The 26,277-nt window shown below is 45.3% G+C and overlaps 2 protein-coding genes across 2 annotated transcripts in view; one reads left to right on the top strand and one right to left on the bottom strand.

Moving 5' to 3' along the window:
• Positions 1-7,543: 7,543 nt before the first annotated feature.
• Positions 7,544-9,886, top strand: POP5 (POP5 homolog, ribonuclease P/MRP subunit). The gene is made up of 5 exons (XM_054594207.1): positions 7,544-7,598; positions 7,678-7,820; positions 8,855-9,004; positions 9,181-9,264; positions 9,367-9,886. Exons 1-5 carry the CDS (start codon positions 7,579-7,581, stop codon positions 9,480-9,482), a joined length of 513 nt encoding a protein of 170 aa, XP_054450182.1. The 5' UTR covers positions 7,544-7,578; the 3' UTR covers positions 9,483-9,886.
• RNF10 (ring finger protein 10) overlaps positions 9,880-26,277 on the bottom strand; it is a 27,351-nt gene continuing 10,953 nt past the window's right edge. Inside the window, exons 3-17 of the mRNA XM_054594206.1 lie at positions 23,201-23,400; positions 22,214-22,304; positions 21,019-21,203; positions 20,804-20,940; positions 18,317-18,477; positions 17,064-17,189; positions 16,551-16,824; positions 16,202-16,335; positions 15,112-15,229; positions 14,771-14,872; positions 13,952-14,107; positions 12,068-12,168; positions 11,726-11,783; positions 11,475-11,633; positions 9,880-10,865 (exon numbers count right to left, since the gene is read on the bottom strand). Coding sequence (XP_054450181.1) covers positions 10,789-10,865; positions 11,475-11,633; positions 11,726-11,783; positions 12,068-12,168; positions 13,952-14,107; positions 14,771-14,872; positions 15,112-15,229; positions 16,202-16,335; positions 16,551-16,824; positions 17,064-17,189; positions 18,317-18,477; positions 20,804-20,940; positions 21,019-21,203; positions 22,214-22,304; positions 23,201-23,400 — 2,079 coding nt within the window. The 3' untranslated portion in view covers positions 9,880-10,788. The remainder of the gene's footprint in view (positions 10,866-11,474; positions 11,634-11,725; positions 11,784-12,067; positions 12,169-13,951; positions 14,108-14,770; positions 14,873-15,111; positions 15,230-16,201; positions 16,336-16,550; positions 16,825-17,063; positions 17,190-18,316; positions 18,478-20,803; positions 20,941-21,018; positions 21,204-22,213; positions 22,305-23,200; positions 23,401-26,277) is intronic.

Here is a 26,277-nt window from a genome sequence, read left to right as displayed (position 1 = left end):
ACATTGTGAATGCACCAACGTACATAGGATAATAGGTTCATCATCATCAAAGAGATGGCACTCATTCCCCCTCCCCTTGAATCGGGCTGGTCTTGGGACTGACTGGCTTTGACCATTAGGACGCCACAGAAGGGATGTTCTGGGACTTCTGAGTCCAGGCCTTATCATAAAGCCCGTCAGCTGCTGCTTCTGGAAGGAAGCCAGCTGCTATGCTATGAGAAGCCCCAGGCCCAGGGAAAGGTCCCATGGCGGTGAACTGAGGTCCCCCCAGCCGACAGCCTCAGCTAAGCTTCCAGCCAGCACCAGCACCAACTGCCAGGCATGTGGGGGAGGCCATTTTGGAAGCCATTCCAGCGCCCCTAGCTGACACCACATGGAACAGAACTGCCTTGGCACTTGACAGAAACATGAAAAATAAATTATTTTAAGCCACCGTTTTGGAGTGCTTTATTACGCATCAATACATGCTCAATTCTACCTCTAAAAACTTCACAGAAATGCCCATTTCTCTCTAGGACCCCAATCCAAGTTGCCCTTCTCCCTCCAGGCAACAGCCTACGGGGGTTTATCCTGCCCTAAGCCTTCTAGCGCCTGATCTCATTCTCTCGGCCCTCCAGACATTATCCAAGCCCCTTAGTGTGGGCACCAAGTCCCCGAGTGATCTGTCCCTCTCTGTCTCTGCAGCCCTAGTGCCGCTCATCCACACTTCTAGCTCCTACTACTCACAGTTCCTGGAACTCAGCACTTCCCCTGGGCACAAGCTATGCCTCCATGTCTTTCCTTCCACCTCTCTCTTCTCCCAGCTAACTCTCCGTTAGGCCTCAGCTCAGACATCACCACCTCCAGGAAGTCTTCCCTCACCTTCCAAGCTAAGTTAGGTACTTCCTCCTGGCATCCTCTTGCCCCCATGCTTTCCCTCATCACAGCAGCTGCCCCTGGATTGCTCTTGCCACTTTAGAAACCTGTCTCTCTCACCACACTGTGAGCAATTCGGGCAGGGATGAAGTCCTCTCTGTGTTCTCAGAGCCTAGCACAGGCCTAGCACATAGTAGATACTCAAAGAAACCCAGAGGAATGGAGGTGGGAATTCAGTAGTGTCGGCTGGGGGCCACGTCATCTCTAACGTGGGACTGGTGAGGGGGGCTGGGGTAATAAATGCCAAGGCTGGGAATGCGGAGGCCCCCTCCGTGTGCCTAACACTTCCTACCAACCCCTGGACTGTACCAACTGAATGACTTGTCCATTCTCCAGACACATGACAGTGTCATGCAGTGGTTTCTTGCGTGAGCTATGCAGGCAGGTGGCCAGGGTCTCAAGTCCTGGCTCTGCTACCTCCTAGCTGGGGGACCCTCTTGAACGTCACTCCCCTCATCTGTCACGCTAATGGCTCCTCCTAGGCTGCCATAAGGATTAAATGATATATTCAGATAAAAATGCATAGTATAGTAGCTGGCACAGGGTTGGCTCCCTAAAATGTCAACTGGTCTCTTCTTGTCACTCTGTGAACTACACTAGTCCAGGCCTAGAGCTGTGCCTGGCACGTGGCAGGGGTTCAGCCAATGCCTTGGCAACGAACGAGTGAGAAATCTGGTAAGAAACAATAATATTCATAATAGCACTCAACTATTGTATTAACTCATTCAAGTCTTCACAACTGACTAAAGGAGGTGGGTGCTATTATTGTGCCCATTTTGCAGGTAATGAAATTGACCTGAGAGCATGCAGATCATAAGCAGTAGAGGCTGGATTCGAGCCCAGGCAATCTGAGTCCTTTCTTCACCGCCCTATACTGCCTCTCAAAGCCCCGCAGCTTGCCTCTCCTGTTAGCCTGGCTTCTAACCAGCGTCATGATCTCAAGCACGGGAACCTCTCTCTGGGCCTCAGTTTCCCCAGCTGCCAAAAAGAGGATTATAGGAGCCAGTGTTGAAAGGCACTTCCGGTTGGTCTAAGAACCCAAACCATGGCTGCTATCTGGCCAGTGCCAGTGACCTGCCGTCCAGCCAGCCACAGCTAAGGCAGCACTTTCCAAGGGCTAGGCCATCACGGGTAAGTCACTGCATATTGACAGCTGCACTATCCCCCATCCTGGGGGGAGTCTGGCCTCTAGCTATTCCCAGCCCCCTCCTCAGGGCTCCTGAAGGAGCTGAGACGGCCACCCCCAGATGTCTATTCCTGTCCCTGGCCTAGCGCCGTGCTGGGGAAGCAACAGCTATTTTGAGCCCCTTCTCCCTTCAAGCATGAGCGGTGGGAAGGCGCTGGGTACATCCCGAACTGGGAGGCCGCCCATCGTGGCCTCACTCTGGATCTGGGCCACACCAGCCCTGTGGCTCTGCCCATTTTTCTGGTTCTGGTGACATGATCGGTTCTGATCACAACCACCACACTGAGATGACCCAAGAGAACTGAGTGCAAAGGACTTCTGCAGGAAGCCAGAGCACAGGGTAGCTGGGCTTTGCCCTTGGGGGAGAAAACTGGAACAGCCACAGCTAGACCCATCAGCTGGGAGAAGGACTTGTGCTGAGCCTGAAATTGGGGAAGACAAAGTTCAGGACAATGCTATAAAACATCTACCATTTCTTGACCACTCAGAGTGAGACAGGCCCTGTTCTAAGCATTTGGCGTGGAGCTAAGTCATTTCATTCTCACAGAGAATGTCTCACGGCTGACTGAGGTTCACTTAGAGGAAGTGACTTGCCCTAGGTCACACACCTGTAAGTAGCTATATCAGAACTTGAACTCAGGCAAACTGGCTCCAAAGTCCCTGCTTTAACCACTTTCCTCTGAACCTTCCAAGCCCAGGCGACTGACATAAACCAGGGGCATGTACACAGGCTTGAGAACCAGTCCCCTTTGCCATTTCTAGCCATGTGGCCTGGCCAGACCGCCTGGGTGAGCTCAGCTTCCCGGGGATAATGTTAGTACCCAAATCCAGGATAAAGGCAAGGATTACTAATAACATAGTTTGGGATCTAGAGCTCAGTAAGTCCTCTAAATTATGAAACTAACATATGCACATGGCAAAATAAAATAGTTCAGAAGTGGACACAGTAAAAATGAGTTCCCCCTTCTATTTCACACCTTTAACTCCTCTCACCAGAGGTAACCACCATGAATATCTTTTGCGCCAAGTTTTGGAAATCTTCCATGCACATAACGACAGAGAAGCTGGATAGGACACTGGTGAAGGACATGGCCTGCCTGGTCCGAATCCTGGCTCCTCGGCTTGCTAGCTGTGTGAGGCTGCCTTTTGCTATCACAGACGATCCTGCAAGACACATCCTGTTCACCTGTCATTTGGCACGAGTGTGAGAATCTCTGCAGGATAAATTCCTGGCAGAGAAATTGCTGGGTCAAACAGTAGTACCCTTGTAATTTCAATTAATTTTTGGATGAGCAAATTCTCACAGCAGGCAAGGGGAAGGGAAAGAAGTCCACATAGCAGTGAGGATGAGGGAGGAGAGAGATGCGACATTCTGACTCTGAGGTCCAGGGAGGGCCATGTCTGCTACAGCAACCTGGAGGATGTAGCAGCTCCCCAGGCCCCTGGCCAGGAGATGGAGGGTTTAATTTTATCCAGATTGTCCCCATAAAGGCTTTACAGGGAATTGGCTGATTGGATTAGAAGAGCAGGAGCCCTAATGAGCAGCGGCTGCTTAACAAAATGCTAAAGCAGACACGATTTTCCTTTGCCACCGTCCGCCACGGCAGCATCTGGGCTCTGATACGGACCCCCTAGATGCCGAAGACACCTCAGAATGGCACCCCGATTGGTTTGCCTTTTTGGAACATCCTTCTCGGTCCCAGACATCCCAGAAAATGGAGAGCATGGAGTTAAGAGCACAGGTTTTGGGGTGAGACAAGAGGTCTTTTGCAGACTGAAATTATGGTGTGACCTTGGGCAAGTCATGTCCCTCCCTGAGACTGGTCCTCATGGGGTGGATGTAAGGAATGAAAAAAGTCAAACACGTAAAGTGCTTAGTTCACTGCCTGGCACATAGTAAGAGCCTAATGAATGGTAGCCCGTTAGATAAAGATAAAGAATAAAGGCAGCTACTCTGGATGCCCCCTCCCCCAGAAGGCCTGAAACAAGGTGAACAGTTTGTACCTTCCCACCCGCCTCTTACCAGAGCATGTCAGTAGTTACCTCCACCACCTCTTAGGGAATGTTCCAGATTTCCTAGTCTGTAAAATGGGCTGTGTGATTTATGTTTTCAAGTAAGTATTAAAGGCCTTGCCAGAATTAATATTCGGTTTTGTGTCTGATCCAAAAGCACAAATTGAGCGTGGGAACCCTCAGATGGGAAGAAGCGGAAGCGCTCAAAGGCGGTTCCCTAAGCCCCCTCCCTCATCCCCTATTAATCTGATTTGGGACCTTCCTCTGAGAGTCCCAGGAATAACCAAAGCGAGAAGTACCCCATGGATCCAGGCAGTACCTGATGCGGTTAAGCGCACAGGCTCGGGGTCAGAGAGATCACTGTTAGCCTCTTCCTGCGTGAGTCTGTGCCTGTGCGAGTTCTCCCAGTTTCAGTCCCCTTACTCACCTGTAAAGTGCGGGTAATAATGGCTCTGGGGCCCGTCTGGGAGAGAACCGAGGGGACTGACGGCCCGCGCCCGCCCGGCGTCCCGGGGACGCGCACGGCTGGGGCACACACCGGTCACCGCCGAGCGGATGCCGCCGCGCGGCAGGAGGCCGCCGCCCTCCACGCCTCCGCGGGCAGATTCCCCCGCGGCCTCCCGCGCCGCGCTGCGGGGACCGGGGTGATTGCAAACAGCCGCCGGCCTCATTAGGAGACGTGTAATTAGCGTCTGGCGGAACCGGAGCCGGCACTGGCTAATTACCGCAGGGAGCCGGCTGCGCTGACGGCGCCGCCGACGCCGCCCGCCCCGGCCGCCGGGCCCGCGGGGCTACAGCCCGCGTCCTCATCCTCTTGGGGCCGGCAGGAGGCCCGGCCTGGTCAGAGGAGGGGCTCCAGGACCTCCCCAGTGAGCTGTCCTCCAGGGGCTGTGCCTGGGAGGAGGAGGAGATCATTCGTTCAAAACAGTTTAAAAAGGACTCAGGGACAGGGACAGCAGTGTGGTGATTGCAGGGTAAGGGGGGTAGTGGGGTATGTATACTATAAGATGGACAAATGGTAATGGAGAAAATGCGATAAAAATAAATTTTTTAAAAACATATTTTTTGCAAGCCCTATGCCAGAAAAATAAAAATAACAAAACAGAGTTTACTCACTGTGCCAGGCGTTTTGCCCACAATAACTCGTTTAAAGCTTACATCCACCCAGGAGGGCGGACCCATTACTTCCCTAGAGCACAGATGAGGAAACTGAGATCTACAGACATGAATTAACCTCCCCAACAGTATGTGGCTGTGCAGTTGCAAGACGGGATTCGAACCTACGTCTGTCCATTTTACACGAAGTGGACAAGCGAAACCCTGCACAAGGTGTCCGCCTGTGGATAAGAGCAAGGACCCTGGAGGCAAATGGCTTTGGATTGGAATTCTGCTCCTGCTTCTTACTAGATGTGTGAATTTGATCTGAACCCCAACTGCATCCCATAAAATGTTGGGATTAAGAGAGTTGAAGGCTAGGAAGTATTAAGGGCGTTATTTTAGCGACGGGAAGAAGGAACTCTGGGGCCGCCTTTCTCTACGCACTACGGGCCTCTGACGCCCCCTGCTGGCGAAAGCGGGACTCTGGTGAGACCTCCCTCCCTCCCTCCCTCCCTCCCTTTTTTTAAAAGATAATGAGGTGGTTCTTGAATGAGAAGAAAAAGCAGGCACTGTTTCATCAGCAAGGCCACAGTTCTTTTGCCTCCCCTCAGCCTCCTCTTTCTTCCTCATTATCCCTCCTTTAAGGTGGTGAAAAGTAAGAGATGGGAAAATTGAGGACGCATTGCAGATCTTGCAAGTAATCAGTTGTGAAACCTGCCTCCCTTTATGGACCTCACAGGGCCAGCCAGGTTCTTGACAGTTCCAATAATAGTCAGGGATAGGCATAACGACCTAGTCGCAAGAATGTGCATCCAAGTGTTGGGTATAACAAGAAAATCTGGAACTAATTTAAACGTCCATCATGAAAATATTGACCAGTTTAACAGTGGTACATCCAAAGGATACAATACTGTGTAGCTGAAAGATAACGTTGCTAAACATTTGAGATGAAAATATAGTCTAACAAGGAGAATGAATTTTACAGACATTGGGTTGAGTGAAAGGAGACAGACACACACCCAAAAACATACTGTCAGGTAGTCATCTAAAGTTCAAGAACAGGCCAAACTAATCTTTCACAACAGAACTCAGAATGGAGGCTACTTCTGGAAAGGATTTTGACTGGGAAGAGGGCATGGGACCCTTCTTGGTTGCTGGAAATGTTCTCTTAATCTGGGCAGTGGTTATACAAGTCTATACATAGGTAAAAATTCATTGAGTTGTATACCTATGTGCACTTTATGTATGTTATATCTCAATAAGACAGTTTTTCAAGCAGCAAAAAGGAGTACTAAACAGTATGATTCTGTTCTTAAAAAGAAAATAAAAGAAAAATATAACAACATAGGGGAGCAGTTCTCATCTCAAACTTTTTTCATCGATTCAGGGCCCCTTTATATTCAATTTATTGAGGATTCCAAAGAGCATTTGTTTTTGTGGGATGTATAAGTACTTATCATGGATCTTAGAACAGAAATATTTAAAAACACAATACACAATTGCATTAGCTGTTAGAGTGATAATACCAGCACAAGTTATGTACCCTCTGGAAAACTTTACTGTCCGATGTGAGAGAGTAAAAAAGGCAAATAACATCTTACTGTTCTCATGAAAGTAATTTTGACCTTAGTCTTGGAAAACCCAGTGGTCCCTGCATCTCACTTTGAGAACCGCTGGCAAACGAAGGAAATAATGGGGAAAATACACCATATGATAAATTATTCTCTCTCAGTGATAGGGTTATAACTTATTTTTATTTGCTTCTTTGTGCTTCTCAGTTTAAAAACTGGAAAATATAACGACCACAGATTGTTTTCGCAAATTAAAATACGAGACAACACACCCGCCTCCGTAAGATTGCTAAAAAGCCCAAATGATAACAACATATTTGGCTGTACAGAAAGAGGAAACCGAGCCCTAATCTGAAAGTAAGGGTTCGATTTCCTGGGTCAGTCTCTGGCCTGTAAATGCAAGAGTTCCATCGCCCAGGTTTAGGGAGAGAATATAAGTGCATATACAACTGTATTGCAATGTAATAGAAAGTAAACGTCCCGAGGGCCCCACGTGCAGCAGTTGCATCCTACACAGTATTCCAGACTCTGGCGTGGAGCAGACGTACCCATCAAAGCCTCAAACCGCTCCAACGCTGAGTCTAACACTGAATCAGCCACATCAGCTTGGAACTCGGCAGTACGCTTGCGCTCTGCAGGCGCAAACGGACGCGGGGCTTGATGGAGACTGACACTGGGCTCAGCCTCTCAACTTTGTGGCTCCGCCTTCCTATCCTGCATTCCCTCTGTGAGTGGCTGCAAGACTACAGAGGCTACCACAGTTTGTGCGTAGGGACGCCCGGGGCGGAAGTCGCCATGGTGCGGTTCAAGCACAGGTCAGCATCCCCTCAACGCCTTTCCTGTCCCCTGCCCGCGGCCCTGGCACTGCGCTTACCACCCTCTCGCCCGCCGCAGGTACCTACTCTGCGAAGTGGTGTCGGACGATCCCCGCTGCCGCCTGAGTCTGGATGACCGAATACTGGGCGGCCTCGTGCGGGACACGATTGCCCGCGTGCACGGGACCTTTGGCGCAGCCACCTGCTCCCTCGGCTTTGCAGGTGCGAGGGTGCTGGGGAGCCGCGCCGACGGGGCGGGGGAAAGGGAGAGGGGTGCCTTGCAGAGATTGGGGTCCAGAAGAGGGAGAAAGACAGGGCACAAGCATCCCAGGGAGCTGCCAAGCCTGATGCACCATGTACAAAGTTAGGCAAAGAGCTAAAAGCATAAGGCAATGGAACTTGGGGCAAGAATCCCCTGTACCTATTTGACGTGTATATATTGAGGATTGAGATTGAATTTAATAGGATGGTCAGACTCAAATGAATGTAGATGTGTATAGTTCCTATTAGGTTAGGTGACTGGTTTACATTGGTATCTCATGGGGGGGGGGGGGGGGGGGGGATCCTGAAAAGCCCTTAATAGGACCTGTGAAGTACAGAACAGTTGTAAAGGGGAACAGGGCCCTCTTGACAGCCACGCAAATCTAAATTGGCTCCTTTTTACCATACGCTCCACATGGAATCCTGGATTACATGCACATAGGCACAATTCTACATGTTACAATAATCTACAGAACCTAGCTGCAGAACCACCTTTCAGCCAAGGGTTTTCTTCTGAGGAAAATAGGTCTCTGCCTCCCCACCCCGTTTAACAAGTCAGTGAATTAGAACATTTAAAATTCTGAGTTCAGCCCTGGCTGGTGTGGCTCAGTGGGTTGAGTGCCGGCCTGAGAACTGAAAGGTCGCTGGTTCAATCCCCAGTCAGGGCACATGCCTGGGTTGCAGAACAGGTCCCCAGTACGGGCTTTGTCAGAGGCATCTAATCGATGTTTCTCTCCCTTCTTCTAAATAAATGTATCTAGAAGTCTGAGTTCGTTCATCAGCTCTGAGTGGTGTGCAAGGCCCTATATATCCTCCTTTCCCCCTTTCCTAAATGGTCTGTCCCAAGATATTTCTCCTTCAGGAATGTTTTTACTCGATGTGTCCCAAGTGCCACTGCCTTGAAGAGTCTCTGGCACATAGTAGGCTGTTACCGCTAAGATTTTTAACCTGCTTCTGAGAATCCAGTTTCCCAAAATTTTTTTCCCCTGCTGTAGTGCGATACCTCAATGCCTACACTGGAATAGTGCTACTTCGATGCCGAAAGGAATTCTACCAACTTGTGTGGTCTGCTCTTCCCTTCATCACATACTTGGAGAACAAAGGACACCGTTACCCGTGTTTTCTCAACACCTTACATGTGGGAGGTAGGGGTGCATGTGGTATGGTTGATTTTCAATAGGTAACAGGTTCAGAGTTGAGTCATGACAGGTGGGTGGGTCATCCTGTCCTACCAAGAACAAGACGCTTCCCCTGGCTCTGAAAGTCTTTGAGGCAGACACCTTTTACAAGCTGTTGACCATAAAGCTCTTTCATGTGCCAGGTACAATTAGAACATGTCAGAAGTTCCTGATTCAGTACAACAGGAGACAGCTGTTGATCTTGTTGCAGAACTGCACTGATGAAGGTGAGCGACACCAACCCAGTGTCCACTGAGCAGCGGCTGGCCTTCAGCTAAGAGGTCCCACCGTCAAAAACACCTTTCATCCCCTGCTCTGCTTTCCTCCAGGAGAGCGGGAAGCCATCCAGAAGTCTGTCACAAGAAGCTGTTTACTGGAGGAAGAGTCGGGTGAGGAGGAGCTTTCAGACGACGGTGGCGATGAGGTGGCTGAAGGGATGCAGTAAACCTCTGTAGGCTGCACGGTGCCCAGGCCTCAGGGCCCACTTGCTGGAGCAGGACATTCTGGGAGCAGCAGGATCTCCTACATTTCTAGGAGCTGCTTTCTCCAGCATAAAATGGACATCATTCAAAGTTCTAACACATTCGATACATGTTTAACTTTTGCTTCAGTGTGCCTCTCCTTCAGGCTGGAACACCCTCATCCCCAGAGTTCCTGACCCAGGATTTCTAAACTGCTTCCTTTTAAGAATGACAGGTTAAAGCCGACCTCACGAACCCTTTTCATTCAGACTTGACACTAGCAAAGACATTACTGCACAGCAGCGGAACTGCTCAAGCTCATAGTAGTTACTGTAACCTATTTTATAAGTATGTCTAGCAGACCTGAACTGAACTTTAATAAAACAGAAAGCTCACATTGCTTGTGCAGGTAATTTATTTCAACTGGTTGCCTTCATCCTAGTACACCTAAAGGTTACTTTATTAAGCAGCAAAAGAATTCACATCACTCAAATTGAGCTCAAACCAAGGCGTAAGACTAGACAATAGGGAGGCAGTGGCAACCCCACTGCTTCCCAGCGTGCCCTGCTCTGCCTCCAGGTGCGCTGAGCTCCTCTGTTCCCGCAACTCAGGGCGCTGTCACTTGAAACAAGTTTGATTTAAAGGTTGGCATGTCCCACGGCTTCCTTAGTGACAGTTACACCTTCCCTTGCCAAACAGCAGCCACGTGCACTAGACAAAACCCTCAATCACACATGCAAGTGCAACCCAGGTCTGGCCCCACAGCCTGGCCATGTCAGACGAAAAGCTGCAATTCAAGCAGGGTAGCCGAAATCCATTTTATTCCCATCCCTCTGTTTCCTTAAAAGAACTGAACAGATAGAAAAGATTCAACTATTTTTAGAAGACACACTGATAGGTGTGTGGAAACCATGATGCCCTGACACCTGATGTCAGAGCAAAGCAGCGCTGCTTAACGCTCTGGCTTGGGATGTTAAGGGACTCAAACTCATTAGGGGTTGTGAAAAATAATTACGCGTGGGCCAAAAAGACTAACCTGGCAACAAACTAATAACCTTGGCAGGAAGAGATCTCTTGTGAGTGTCAATACTTTATTTTGGTGTAAAGACGGGAAGCTGGAAAATACACTGTATTTAAAATCATCTTGGTTCCCCCTCACGTTGTGGAAACCCCCTCCCCCCCAACCCCAGAGCTAATCTGTTCAAACTCAAATACTTAAAAATTACAGCAGCAAAACAGAAGCACGGAAAAAAGAAAACCAAATGGAGAAGGTAGCCTTGGCCAGTAGTGTCACTTGGTGTGGACGACTGAGGTGCTGAACAGAAGCTTCTGTTTCTGTTTTTTTCTTTTCTTTCCTCCTTTCTCTTCTAAATGGAAACAAAAAGAGAGCTTAGCTCAGAATGCCATTCCCTTGTTCCCTGGCCAGTCTCCATCCCTGAGAATGAGAATGGCAGCTAAGAATGCAGGCCCTGGAACCAATACCTGTATCCAAACACCAGTCCTTGTACACATTCGGTGTTTGTCTTAGGGCAAGTCACAGACTCCATCTCCCTAGATCTGTCTCCTCATGTGTAACATGAGTTATACCCATTTGATAGGGCTAATGGAAGAATAAAATCAGCCTGGGCCAGGCACACCACAAATGTGTTATTCTTCTCTGATCACAAATACCACAGACTGGGAGCGGGCTTTGAGCCTAATTTCTGCATGTTTTACTCTCCTTTTACCAACTCAGGATTCCAAATCTACTCTCCACTACTGCGTCTCAGACGGCGGGGTGAGGCAGTAAGAGTTCCTCGGATTTTCACATCCAATGCCTCAAGGATTAGTCTGAGGTGGCAGTAAGTTCCTACGTGACATACCAAATGGAATGTTAAGTTGACACTAAAAATGTGGGCCTTAAGGCTCAGGGAAAAGTGCCTGACTAGTGGTGCCTGCCGCCAGATGCAGGTGGCACCCCAGTTCTTTGCCTTTACCAGAGAGGGCATCCGAAGTAGCTGGCGTGTCCAGTTTCATGAAGGCTGCTTCAATAGCTTGGCTGAAAGAATTTTGGAAACTGGGCACGGGAACGCGGTCCGAGTTATCACTCTCCCCATCGCTGTCCACAGTGGCAGGAAGGACTAAGCTGTTTTCATCTAAAAAATACCAGTGTTACAACTCCAGAGACTTATACTTTCTGCAAGGGGCCAAACACCCCCTGCCCCTTTACCAGGAGGGCCAGGCTTACCTTTCGTTGGAGCAGTTTTGGGCCACACATCTGCTTTTGCTTTTCCAACTCTCAGCATCTGCCGGGGTGGGAAAGGGGGGAAAAAGAAATCTAATGATTTGTTAAATAACGAGAACTCTGGTTCTCCCTCAACTGCTCTTGGCCTTCCCCCTCCTCAGTACATCTATGGTAATGTGAGACTAAATCCGTAAGCTTCCCTCTTAAAAGCTTTCCACGATTATTAGAATCAGTGAAATATTAGCCTGTAAGTCTCCCCTTCTCCAATAGAGGGACTTCCAGAAAGAACAAGAAGCAGTGTTCATATTCAATACCCTTGGGCTGTTTCACAGGCAAAGGATTTACCTGGGCAAAAGAAGGGAAGGGAGAATCTTCTTCCAGACTCCCAATGCAGAATGAAGGGCTGCCCTGACTGGCAGTGGGTGACACAGGTGTCAGCAGAAAGTCTGAAAGGGAACCAGAGACCTGATTATGTAAGTCAAGTTCCAAAGAGGTGCGAACCCTGAATCAGGTGTGGATAATTACCAATCTCACCTCAGAAAGCAAACCTTGATCCAATTTCAACTCTGCCTATTCTCAAAAAGCCAAGAACGTGGCCTAGTCATACCTGTGATCACTATATAGAGAAAAGTGTAGTGTTTACAGTAACACTAAAAGGTATGGCAGAATCTATTCCCACAGTAAGAAAAGCGCTTTCCACATCAGCTGGCTCTCAGGACCTAGGTTTGGACTGTTCTGAACTGGTTTGATATAGATGAGAAAGCTCGAAATAAAAGATAAAAAATTTAATCATGTCAGCCTTTATGCTCCAGCCAGCAGATGTCCATGACTTAGGAATATTCAGTTAGAATCTCTCTCTCACTCACTCTCACCGCCCCCCCCACCCGCCGCCCTCCCTGCCAAAAATCCAGAGTGAAGATGCAAGCTTTTCCTAGGGAATAGTCTTCCCCATCCTTTCTGACCTTAGTTCCCCACAGATCAGGTCCACCCACTGTCTCGGTCACTACCGGGAAGGAGAAGCCTCTTCACTCCCCCCCTAGCAGGCCCTTCCACAGCCAGCCAGGGCTGTTCATAGGACCACCCAACCGCTCCAGTGCAAACACACTAAGGCCCATACCTTCAGAAAAACTAGTATGTGAAAAGACAGTTTATGTATTGCAAGTAACACAGTTGATATTCTGCCGTATTTCTTTGTACAGCAGCTCTCTTTTTAGTTAGATACGCTTTTCAGAGCATCATGGCCGTGGAGCCCTCAAGGTCCGGGTTCTAGTCCCAGCCCCTGACATGAACCAAATCCCTGCCTTAGCCTCAGCCTCCTAATCTGACAGGCATGTGATCACAAGGGTAACCAAGAGTTTTAAATATTCTGATTTTGGACCTTTTGTTTAAAATACCTGAGACATAAATTTTAAGTATCACAATATCTGCCAGGTAGATGAAGAGCAGAAATTATAGTAACTCTTTCTCAAGTGTTTAATTTCATAACACTGTAATACTTTCTCTCTATATGAGAGAGAAGTATTTTTAAAAGACTAGCGGCCTCTGTGAATGACCTCCAACCGTGGTCTCACGCACTAGAGTAGAACACCATTCCAGTTTGGAACATAATCATCCCAGTATTTTTCTACACATTTAAATATACAAACCCATAACGAAATGCTTTATTTTGTGGTTTTTCTTTAAACCCACAAGTGGTATCATGCTTTGCTTTGTTCCGCAACTTCATTTTATCTTAAAAGATGGACCCATTAGTTCATGAAGAGAGCTATTTCCTTCTTCAATAGGTGTAAAGTATTTCAAAGTACAAATGCTACAATTTAGCCATTTACCTACCAGTAGTCTTTGTAGAATATTCCTTTTTTTTTACCCCACCTATTAAATAATTCTACAACAAGGAGACGCGTACAAACATGCTTAAGCATACAGGGGGAGTATCTCAAAGGCAGAAACTAGAAATAAAACAGTAGGGTCACAGGAGAAAAATCTGTGTATGTAACTACCCTATCATATGAGCTGCTTCGAGGTTTTTAGAGGCTCAGGCACAAAGTACTCAGTACAATGAATGGTAAAAGTGAATCAAACACCAAGAATCTGATGTACTTTAGAAATACACTATCCAAAGTAAAACTGGTCATCTAAAGACCTCACCATGCCGACCATGTCAGTGTTGGAAATTCACACAGTAGGACTTTGCTTTAAGGTCATCCTTTACATCCCAACTTTATTTACCTGTTTGGGAACCCGGACTTCTGCTAAGAGGAGAAACGGAGGAAGCCCCATGGCCCTCAGTGCTGGTGGGACCCAAAGCAGAATCAGGGGAGCAAGTATAGGAATTGAAGGCAGGAAACTGCTGTAGATTCTCCAGGGGAATGTGAACTTCTGGGTCTGCAAAGGAAAGATGAGAATGGTAGGCCCAAATACAGATTTCCTCAAATATTTTTCAACAGTTGAGGACAGTCAATATAACTCCTCCAGGGGAGTAGGATGTAGACAAGAAGCTTTAAAACACAAATTTATAACTGTCACCTTAGAGAATTAAAGGTGAGGTTAATGATCCATCCAGAGCGCACGCGGGACAATGATTCCCAGCATTGTTTTTTGGTTTGTGCTTAGAGATCCCCAATTCCCTCCCCCACCAGGTTTTTGCACCCGCTATGCCAAGGATGAATTTAATCTTACTCCTTACTATGTGCCATGCACTTTGACCCCAATTAAGTCTTTAAAGGAGGTACTCTCATGATTCATACTTAATTGAAGAAGCCCTGGCTAGGTAGCTCAGTTGGTTAGAATCATCCCGATATACCAAGGTCACAGATTTGATCCCCAGTCATAGCACAGACACAAATCAACCAATGAATGCATAAATAAGTGGAACAACAAATCAATGTTTCTCTCTCTCACCCTAAAATCAATTAATCAATAACTGAAAAGAACAAGTGGCAGAGCTAGGATAGGAACCCGAGCAGTCTGGCTCCTGGGCTCGGACACTGAGACTCTGTACAATGATGCACAGCTGTACTAGTCCAAGATGAGAGTTCTTGAACTTACACTTGCCCTGTTTCTTGTTCTCTTCCATCTCAATTCTGCGCTCTCGACGGCGCTCCTCCCGAGCCTTCTTCTGGCGCTGACGCTTCCTCTTCTCAATGTCATCTGTAGGTTGGTCAGGTTATGAGGAGGCTGGCCCAGGACAACCTGGCCATTTCCTCCTCCCAGCTGACTAGTAGCTAAGGCCACACATGTGGCCCCAGCTGGACTGGATGAACAGAAAAGCTATATGAAGAGATTCTGAGACTCATGATACTGCTCCTTAACTCCTCCCACCCTGGGTGTCTAGTCGCAAGGACCCATGTACTCCACTATAAAGAGAAGCAAAGTTGGGGCATTCTTACCTGAGAATATCTCTAGGGTTTCCTTAGAGACCACAGGAGGCTGCAGAGCCAGTTCACAGATGCTGAACTCGCATGTGAGTGGCAAGTGAGAAAGATATCTATGACGCTGTCGAACATCCTACAGTGGAAAGGGGACCAACACTCAAATAAGTCCAGGCATTACTCTGTGGGTAAAGATTCTTACCCCCCACGGCCAACAGTCTACACACACTCACAGACAGCAGCACGAGGGCTCAAAGATCAGTGTTCAAGTTACCACCATTTTGAAAAGCCAAATAGAAAGTGTCAATTAAGCTACAGTAAGGTAGACTCAGCAACCAAAAGCAGTTTTTTGGTTTGTGCTGCAAATGAATGAATTGAGCCTGGCAATAAATGATCTAAAGCTGATCAACTGTTTCTGATTTTCTGGGGTCCATGACTGAGGGGAGAAAGTAAGAAAAATGAAGTTATTTCTTGGCAAAAATCTGACAACCACTGACAGAATTAATGATAACTGGGTAGATACATAAAGCATATTTGCCTATTGCATGAAGGTTGGCCTAAAACAGTAAAAAAATGAAGCCCACAAATTTGTTTACTTTTTTCTTTTTTAGCAAGTTTGATGGATAGTTTAGTACTGAAAAAGTCTAGGCTTATAACAAATTTCAGATCAATACACGGATAACTCTCAAAGGGCAAAATTTCACATATATAAATCATCAGGCAATTAATTTACAGGTATCAAAACTTTAAAAAACGTCCCCTGAGGACTTTTTGTTTTCTTGAACATTTCTCCCAAGCAGTAAGGAGAAACAGAAACAAACTCATCTTCAATGAAAGTAGGAGACATCTATATTCTCAAACCACAGTAAATAACCTATGAAACACAGAGCAGTGGTGGCTGATGTAACAGAACCCTGGCATTGAACGTTTAAATGGTAGCACCACTTAACTTTTAAAAAGTTCACAGCCACATCATTGACAAAAATAAGACCTAAAAATACAAAAACTAAAGGCCTTGTAGGTTTGTGAACTTGGGTGGACCAGGCCCACCTCAAAGACACACGTTAATGCTGCTCCTTGACCCTGCACCTCCACAGGAAGGCCTCACCTCAGACATGGAGTAGCCAGCGATCTCCACCACCGTCGCTGAGATCTTCTCAGGGCTCTGCTCCAGGCTGCCGTACTCCCGCACGAGGCAGCGCACGTTCACAGGGTGCAGGAACATGTACTGCCCATCTTCCGCTGAGGACAAGTGGCTCTGTCACACAACAGCCTTGGCCAGTCCTCCAGACAGGGCCCTCCTTATGGCTAGGCCTGCCTTTCCCTCCCAGGCTGAAGGGCTCGAGAGACCGACGTGCCCAGGACCTAACGGCGACACCCCCTTCTGCTCAAAGGATCAGGTCCTCTCTCTGAGACATCTCTATGGCAACCTAGCCCTCCCCCTCAGGGACCCTCACCCTGGTAAAAGTAGTAACAAGGAGAGCTGCTCAGGCGTGTGAAGTCTGAACTGGTGATGGGTTCCTGTTGGCTTGACTCGGTACAAGTGGTCCCCTCTCCAAGATTGTCATTTGCTAACTTCGAGTCATCACAGGGCTCAGAAAACCCCTCAGGCTCCGGCTCAGACAGTGCTTCCTCTTCCTCCACCAGAGGGAGACCAGGAGGACAAGAGGAGCCCAGAGAAGAGACTTCGGCGGTTTCTTCATCAAAAGCAGACAGGTACTCTAGCACTCCCTGTTGGGACAAATTCTAGGTCAACAGGAAGTACACGTGGCCAAGGTAGGTATAGGAATCAAGCTCTCTGGATATTTATCTTAGTTGTCAAATTCACTGATTTAACACCTCTGGGGGAAAAACTGACAAGCAGAGAGGAAATACTCACAAAAAAATTCAGATCTCTCACAGTGCCTACCAGCTCATTACCAGCATTTGAGGAACAGCAGCCATTCAGTCTGGAACAGGGACACACTAACCTTCCTGGGTTGGAAAACAGACTCCTTCGACAAGGGAGCCATCAGCACCAGTTGTTCCAGAGTAGCCACAACACCAGCGACTGCCCCTCTGCTTTCAGCCAATCCTGACAGAGCTTCTTCCCGAGTCTAGACCACCAGAGAGAAGACAAGAGAAAGCTCAGTTTCCAGAAAGACACTTAAATATGAAGGAAAAGGGCTTTTAATGACCTCCCTCAACAGAAACAAAAGTTATACAGCAACAAGACCCAATGGGAAGAGTCTTAAGTATTGAAAATCCTCAATCTTTAAGGGAAATGGGAAGCAAAAAGCATCTGGTACTCAAATAGAACGGAAATCTGTCTAGAGTCTCTGACAATGACAACCCTACACAAAAGCTTCCTGAACAGAAATCTAAGAACACAGAACTAGTTTTTAGAAACTATGCTGAGACAGCACCCCACAGCAGAAGCAGGTGGGGTTTGGCCAACCTCCACCTCAACCCAGACAGCTCTACTTCTATATAGTTTGTCTTCTACCTGAAATGTATTGAAACAAATGCTCTGTACTGTATAAAGAAAATAAAAATTAAATGCACAGGACCCATCCAAGGAGGACTTAAAAGTCAGAGAGAGAGGAATTCAAGTACCAGACTCATCTCTTATGAGTTAGGTGTCTTACAAGGAAATTACCTAACACATGATTCTATTTTCTCATCTGGGAAAGGGGATGGTTATATTTAGCATACCAAGATATGAAGCTTAAGTGAGGTCAAGTTAAGTACAGTATCTACTGAACCAACCTCTTAGGGTGGAGCCCAACAACCAGTGATTCCGGTGCTTGTTAAAGCTTAAGAATCCCTGTTGTAGGGGATACAAGACATAACAAATTATTTGGGTAATTCTTGCTGCTCCAAAGTGCTCAGCAGATACTGCTAGGGCCTGCTGGACAGGGCGTAGTACTTTCTCCACAAGGTCCCTCAAATAAAACATCTCTAAAAATACATCCAAGTGTTTTTCTAGAAACAAAAAGCATAACTAAGAACACACCTAAGAACACACCTAACCTAAGAAACTCTAGTGTGAGGTTATAAAGTCATTTTGTCACGTTCCTTTCAGATCCAGAGTGCTTAAAATCCACTAGGTCGGACCTTCTCTGCCATCTCCAAAGCCCAGAGCAAATCAGCCTTTGTAGTCATTCTCTGCTCATTATCTTAAATACGGGGTGGAAGTGACTTACTCCTTCCATCCCGTCCCGTTTCCAGCACATCATCTCACCTTGAGCTCCTGGATGGCTGCCTCAATAAAGCAGGACTCGGGACTGTGCTTCTCCTCTGCCAGCTGCTGCTCTAGTGCTATCTTCTCTTCCTGAACTACTCGGTGCAGCACCTGCTCCTTAGAGGCCAGCAGCAACTTGGAGTACTGGCTGTGCTGTTCATCTGCCAAAGAGCCAGCAAGATCACAAAAATGCAATACTCAAAGCTCACAACTTTGTGGTCAAACAGAAACTTTTACACACAGCTTTTTTCCTAAAGTGAAGATGAAGTAATTCAGCATAATTTCCTGAAAATAATTTAACAATGACCTTAATAAGTTACAAACCTTATATTAAGGTTTATAAAAAGCTTGTATTAAGGTTTATAAAAAGTTGTAAGTGACCAGTCCAGTAGCAAAGAAATGGTTAACGACATGATGGTGTGTGTAGTCATTGAAGAGGATTTTGCAAACAGTACATGGGGGAAAAAAGCAGCCGGCAGATTAGGGCAAAACTTTTGGGGTATCTCCAAGTAAAAGTATCATGAATGATCTATTACCGTCCCTTCTTTTCCCTATACTTTCAACACATTTAAAAAAGTTTAGCCCTGGCTGGTGTGGTTCAGTGGGCGGAGTGCCAAGGACACTGGTTTGATTCACAGTCAGAGCACATGCCTGGGTTGCAGGCTGGGTCCCCGGTTAGGGATGTGCAAGAAGCAACCGATTGATGTTTCCCTCTCACATTGATGTTTCTTTCCTTCCCCTTTTTTCTCCTTCCCTTCCCCCTTCTCTTGAAATTAATACAATCTTTTTTTAAAAAAGCTTTAAAAATGTTTAAAACAATGTTATTTTTTGAGAAATGCCATTTGTTTTCCCCTTTCCATCCTAGTACCTGCCCAGAGAAAACCATTTACAAATTTGAGTATGTATCCTTCAAATCTTTCTATACCTGTATATACCCATGTTCATAAAAAATAAAGGTTTTTCCAAAAATCAACTATAAAGTTTTATCTACATTTATTCTCATTTGATGTCTTAAAATCTATCAAAATATTAACACAGAGTTTTATCACTTTTACTTTCTATATAGTGTTCCACAGTATTATATACTCTAATATGTAAGTTCTTTAAGTAACATTTAGTTTATTGCCAGTTTCATGGTTTGAAAAAAATCCTTATACACTCTTCTTGATACAAACTATTTCTTTATATTTAAGTATAAATGCTAGATTAAAGGTTGTGCATATTTTCAATATTACTCAATTCTACTCCCAAGGCTATTAATTTATAATCCCACCAACAACAAGGATACTGATTTCCCCATTCCTGCGTATACCTGGGTGTTCCAATGTCTTTTTTTTTTAATCCATCTAATAGAGATTTTGATCTGCATAATTCTTAGCAAAGATAAATCTCTGTAGATATTTGGAGGTTATCCCGGCATCCTTTTCTGGGAAAAGTTCTGTCACATGCTTAGTCCATTCTTCTATTAGTTTGTTAATCTATTTTATAGAACACCTGTATGTTGTGGACGTTAATCTTTACTTTTAAATGTGTGAGTTTTTCCCCTAGCTTATTTATTTATCAACTGTTGTCTCTAAGGAATTTTGTCAGATTACAAACCTATCAATCTTTTTTTAATTAACTTTATTCAGGTAACATTGGTTAATAACATTATATAAATTTCAGGCATACGTTATTAATCCAAAATCTATATGCTCTATTGTGTGCTCAGCACCTGAAGTCTAGTCTTCTCTCACTGTATATTTGACTCCTTTTATCCACTTTGCTCTCCCCTCATCCCTCAATCTTTTCTTTTACAGCATCTATGGTTACAATCTGGTTCAAAAATCCATCTATATCTGAGCATTTATATAAAGGTACTGTCCTATATTTTCTTTTAAAGGTTTAAAAGTTTTGGAAGTCTTTAACATTTACTTCTTCAATCCATCAGAAATTGACTTTTATGAACAGTAAGAGATAGGAAAATATATTTTTTCTTTTTCCCATAAGAGGAGTCCATTGTTTCAATAACATTTATTGAGAAATCTCTTTTGCTCAGAAATTGAAATGCCACTTTAATGCAATGTTCATTTCTCCAGAAAATACAATCCCTTTAACTTTCACCACCATAAGCACTTATCACACTCTATACCCTAAACCCCAACTGCCTGGCTACCCATCTGTCTCTTTTATTAGACTACTGAGTTTCTTGATGACAGGCGCCAAGACTGGCTGACCAGAATCCCCCAAGTCTGGGCACAGTGCCAGATGCTATTCACTAACCCCTTGTAAAATGAAAAATTAAAATATATGTAAGTGAACAAAACCTAAAACCAAGAGTTAAGCCACTCTCTGCAAATTCCACCCTAACCTACTAGAATCCTACAACTAATTTGGAAATGCTAGAAATTCCATGCCCAAAGGCTTAATTTCCAACAGTAGAAAGACATTCACCAGCCTTAATGGGTGTACCCAGGATTATCTGCCTCCAAAATTAACGGAACTCACCTCCTAGATGAATAGGATGGTCTACATTCATCCATTTGGATTTGGGCAAGGCCACCAACACCCCTTTCTCCCTCTTCATCAGCTGCATTGTAATGGTATCACCAACAACATACTGACGAGACTCTGTGGCAACAACACTGTAAAACGGGTATTTAGTTGTAGCAGGACAAGGAGCTAGCGACTGATGTCTAATCTAGTCAGCATCTCCATCTCACCTCTTGAGATCCTTCTTATGCACAGAACTGTAACAGATGGGACATTTACTCCAGGTCTTCTCACTCAGTGAAAGATAGTGCAGAATGCATGCCCAGCAGAAGATGTGTCCACAACGGGTTATCTTGGCTGCAGTAGGTGGATATAGGCATATTGGGCAAGATGGCACTTCATGGCTACAAATACGCTGAAACAAAATGCCACAAGTTACATTACTTTCAGAATTGACTAGGGATTGCCAAAGTTAAAGCCTCTCTTCTCCTATCCCCATACCTCTCTGCTTAACACACCTTCAAAGAATTGTTCAACAATACAAGTTTTATGTACGACAGCACTTGAAGCAAATCATTAAGGAAACAATGGCTTCATATAATAAAACTACGTAACAGGTATTTTGAGGGTTCTACTGCAAAGGGAAAAAAATGACAGAAATCAATATATGATCTCATTTACAAAAAAAGGTTTATATGTAAACATACATACATAAAGGCATAAAAAGTGTCTAGAAGTAATATACCAGTGATTTCCAACAGAGGAGTCAATGAGACTCACTTTATCTGGCTCTCTATTCATTTAAACCAATACACATAAAATTAAGTTTCATAGGCTTTATGTCGCTCTCAGGTGATTTTATGAATTTGCACAGACATGGGAGTCCAGGCTTCAGGGTCTATTATTTTGAAAGGAACTTTATATCATATAACCTAGGAGTGGCGAGGGGATACCCAGACCTCATGACTTCAATAGGAAACAAATACAGTAGTGGCCTGGAAAGAAGTACAGTTATGTGGCTGGCTTATGAGCCACAAGGCTGAGGCCTGGTTTGATAATGATTACTACAAATGGTTACCAATGAAGCAATGTCCTGTAATGAGTCCACCCTGGGTCAGGAGGGTAACCAGAACCCGGCATGCGTTCCCCTGGTTACTCCTTCCCAGGAGGAAGAAGGTGGTAGACAGGACTGCTTTTATACCTTCAGCTCAGACCCTCCAACTCCGCAGTCCTGCAAGTCAGTGCCAATTAGCACAAAATGAACCCCAAAAGAAACCAGGACTGATCTCTGGGGAATGTCTACAGTAAGGACACGCAGAAAAGGGTGTCTGCAGGGAACCCAGCCACCAGCTGCCGTGTCACCACAGTCCCTTTCCGGAGTTCTCTCTTCCAATAATAGGTTAGAAGCTTAGCTGAGGCACTCACCACTTGTTCCACAAAGTCCCAACTGACTAAGGTATCAGGATCGGCGAAATGAACTGTGTAGTCTTGGTCTTCAGACACCACAAACTGACAGCTAGAAATAGAGAGGAAGACAAGGAAAAGGCCGACTGTCAGAATCAACCAACAGGCCCTCAGCAGAAATTCATCTCTTCACGTAGAAATCAAACGCAGGCCATCATCAGCCATGGTTTGTGAAGCATTGAGACCTGGTTCTGGAGGGAATCCAAAGACTCAGCAGGCAGGAGTCTAAATCCATGAATTCTGTTTAAGCCCAGCCAAGCTGCCTACAGGCCTCCCTTGAACTAAAATTAACCCAGACTGTGGTTCCATCAACCAGCAGGAAGCCGTATTTGCTCCCTCACCCCCAGAAATCCCAGAACATAGCTCATCAAGGCAGTAGAAAAGGCTGTCCTTACTCAATCATTTGAGTACCTGTTTATATAAAATACTAAATGGTTACTTCGGTCTATGTCCAAGGTTAAATCTTGCATTATAACTAACACCATGAAAAAAGAAAAAGGGAATCAGTATTTGAGTAAATGCATGCCAAGCACTCCAGCTTGTTATTCAATTTTTTCTTAAGTAATCTTTCCTCCTGTATAGAGAAGCTGAATCTCAACGTGGTTAGGTAAATTACCGAAGAACAAAGGTCAAAACAAGATTCAAATTTGGGTCCAATTCCAAAGTAAACACTTTTACCACCCCATCATGACACTAAGGCATTACTTAATTTTAGTACTTATTTATTTATTTAAGCATTATATTCTTTTAAGCTCCAAGAACATTCACTTGGAAAATGGGTTTTCAACACTAGCCAGAAGAAAAAGAAAAAAACAGGAGGAAAAAGGAAAAAGAACTCTGGATCAACTCCCTTTCTGCCCTTCCCACAGTAGTTTAAAAGAAGTTTCTTCTCAGCACAACTGCCCAGAGGCTCAATTTCACTTTCCTCCTAGGAGTAGCCATACTCACTTGGCCTGTAGAAAGAGTTCCTTGTTGAAAGGCTTATGTCCCCACTTGTTCCTTTTCCCCCAGCTGCCATGTCCACTGCCTTCAAAGTGACCCGCTTGGCCACGGGGTTCGAAAGTGAAATTCAGCAAGTGGTTCAGGTTGATCTTCTTTGGACCAGAGAACTGGGCAGGGCTAAACTCTGCCCGCTGAGCCTCTGCTACCTACAGAGAATGAAAATGAATCAAAGTATTTCGATTAGGATGAAACTTACTGATTTACATCAGAAACCAGCACAACCCCTCCTTCTGTAAGTCATAGAATGATTGAAATAAAACATAGGTTTGAAGTACACGATCTTTCTAGGAGGTGCCAATACAAAGGTCAACCCAAGGCCCTGGCTGGTGTGGCTCAGTGGACTGAGTGCCAGCCTGCAAACCAAAGGGTCACTGGTTCGATTCCCAGTCAGGGCATATGCCTGGGTTGCATGCTGGGTCCCCAGCAGGGGGCGCGCAAAATGCAACCACACACTGATATTTGTTTCTCTCCCTCCTTTCCCCTCTCTCTAAAAATAAATCTTTACACACATACACATACACACATGCGCGCGCGCAAGAAAAACACTACCCAAGATCTAAATGGAAGTGGAGCAGGGAAAAACATACAATTACTTAAGCTTGTTTAGTCTGCCCTGCTAAGTGGCAATTAACTGTTAAATGGCAAAATAAACCCCTCTAACTATCTTGAAACACAAAGATTTACTTACTGGATTTAACTTTCAACAGTCCCATAGGACTCTACACCTTCACTCTTGTTAGCTACTTGTTCTCTGGTTTGTTTCTGGCAAAAGCCAGTCTATGGAACTACACCCCAGAGGCAGCTTGCAGGCAGCTGCTACCTGCAGTAGGTCTCAGGATCCTGACAGAGAACTCCTCTCTAAGACACACTGCTCTTCATTGTTCATTAAAACTGACAGAATTAGAACGTGTAGGCAGACTAGCTCTGTGTCCAGAAAGAAATCCAATCAGCAGACTCAGAAATAGTTTAGAATGGGGCAAGACACAACATGAGAAAATTCTGCACACAAAGAAGAAATATTTGGGGGCTTTTTCGGTCCTCTTAATAATCCCAAATCAAAGTGGTACAGAATACAGGTACCTATACAAGTCAGCTAGTGCATTTTCTAATTCCACTTTCCTATTTGATGTCATAAGCACTTTACCATGTTACTAAATATTAGTATACAGTCACTTTAACTGGCTGTATGTTTACATTACATGGGAATACTAGAAGGCCATAGTGTTAAGACACAGATTGTGCATACCTTTTCTACCATGTAACACAGTAATGCTGCAATAAACACACTTTTGGATAGATCTTTGTGCACAAATATTTGGGCACTTACAGTTATTTCTTTTGAATGTCTAGTAGGAACTACTGGGTCAAAGAAAAAGCAAATTAAAGGCTTCTGCTGCTTAATCAAATTCAGAGATTAGTAGGCAGCATTTGTACACGTGATAAAGAATCTAAAGGGTATAAAAAAGGCAAAGATACCTACTATACCAGGGGCATTCTATGCATATATTCTATGTATATAGAGTCATAGTATATGACCTTTATGATTAAATACATACCACACAGTTAGGGAATTTCCTTTTATTTTAACAACAGATCTTAGGGGACAACACCCCTGCACTGTTTACACAACTCACCTAGGAAGCCCAAGACTTCCATCATCCCTTACCTCTCATCCCTTAAGATTCTCATTTCCATATGGTTCTGCTAACACCTCGCCACGTTTTCCACTCACAATGCCCAAACCTTATGTAACAGTTTTGTGCTCACTCAACAAAATTCTCCAGGTTCTCAACCTCCTATCTTCACCTTGTTATCGTAACGTAGCTGGCCCATCGCCACTCTCCCTGATTATCCTTCCAACATGCTACTTCTCTGTTCTTTGACCTCCCTTCCTCCGATCAGCTTGCCCTCAACCCTCCCATGGGCGTACCGCCTAGGGATGTGCTATTCAACAGCAGCCACTACCAGCCAGATGCAACTGCTGAGTACTTCAAATGTGACCAGTGCCACACTGAAACAGCATTTTAGTTATACTGGGTTAAACATATTAAAATTAGAAGTTTCTTTACGTTTGTAATGTGGCAACTAGAAAATTTTAAGTTATACATGTGACTTGCATTTCTATCAGACAGCACTGTTCTATAGTCTAAACCATGCTGGCAACAACTATGCCCTCTTCCACTGTCTTAGATTGGACACCCTACATCCAACTAGCAACTCATTCCTTTTTCAGCCTGTTCCCTTTAGTCCTGATTCCAACAATTCTTCACCGGGATCTTCAAGCCAGTGGTGCAATCCCCCAAACTTTCTTTCCTCATTTGTCTTAGACCCTATGATCCAGTGCTTCCTTCCCATCAGTTGCACTCACCCAGCAAAAACCTTCCCCCGATTAACCCAACTCTCCACCTATTCCACACTTGCACAGGAGCAGTTAAACACGGCTAATGAACACACTAGCCCTGGCCAGGTAGCTCAGTTGGTTGGAGCGCTGTCCCAATACACCAAGGATGTGGGTTCGAGCCCCAGTCAGGGCACATACAAGAATCAACCAATGAGCGCATAAATAAGTAGAACAAACAAATCGATGTTTCTCTCTGTCTCACTAAAATAAATAAATTTTAAAAATGTTAAAAGATTTTATTCTTTTATTCTTAGAGAGAGGGGAAGGAAGGGAGAGAAATGTCAATGTGAGACAGAAACATCGAGCAGCTGCCTCTCACACATGCCCCAACTGGGGACTGAGGCTGCACCCAGGCATGTGCCCTGATCAGGAATCAAACTGGTTACCTTTCGATTTGTGGGCCAATGCCCAACCAACTGAGCTACACCGGTCAGGGAACTAAATAAAAACTTTTATATCACATTCCCTCTTACCAGAACAATCCCATTAGCAGAGATATGCTATAATTTCTCCAACCTTAAAATCTGTCTTGACCTCACATTCCCCTCAAGCTACTGCCTCACCTCACTGCTCCCCTTTAAAGCAAAGCCATTAGAAAGTATTGTCTGAACTTGCCATTTCT

The sequence above is a fragment of the Pteronotus mesoamericanus genome, unplaced genomic scaffold (genome assembly GCF_021234165.1).
Source record: "Pteronotus mesoamericanus isolate MK-2021 breed Mesoamerican mustached bat unplaced genomic scaffold, CSHL_Meso_final scaffold_507, whole genome shotgun sequence".
NCBI lineage: Eukaryota > Metazoa > Chordata > Mammalia > Chiroptera > Mormoopidae > Pteronotus > Pteronotus mesoamericanus.
Note: the sequence above shows the minus strand (reverse complement) of the source record. Positions and strands in the feature narration are given on the sequence as shown.

What these genes read in the sequence shown, in the direction of transcription:
- POP5 (XM_054594207.1), top strand. Translation starts at nt 7,579, where the DNA reads ATGGTGCGGTTCAAGCACAG. An exon ending in CTGCTCCCTCGGCTTTGCAG is followed by an intron (nt 7,821 to 8,854) that starts GTGCGAGGGTGC and finishes CCCCTGCTGTAG; the next exon opens with TGCGATACCTCAATGCCTAC. An exon ending in GCAGAACTGCACTGATGAAG is followed by an intron (nt 9,265 to 9,366) that starts GTGAGCGACACC and finishes GCTTTCCTCCAG; the next exon opens with GAGAGCGGGAAGCCATCCAG.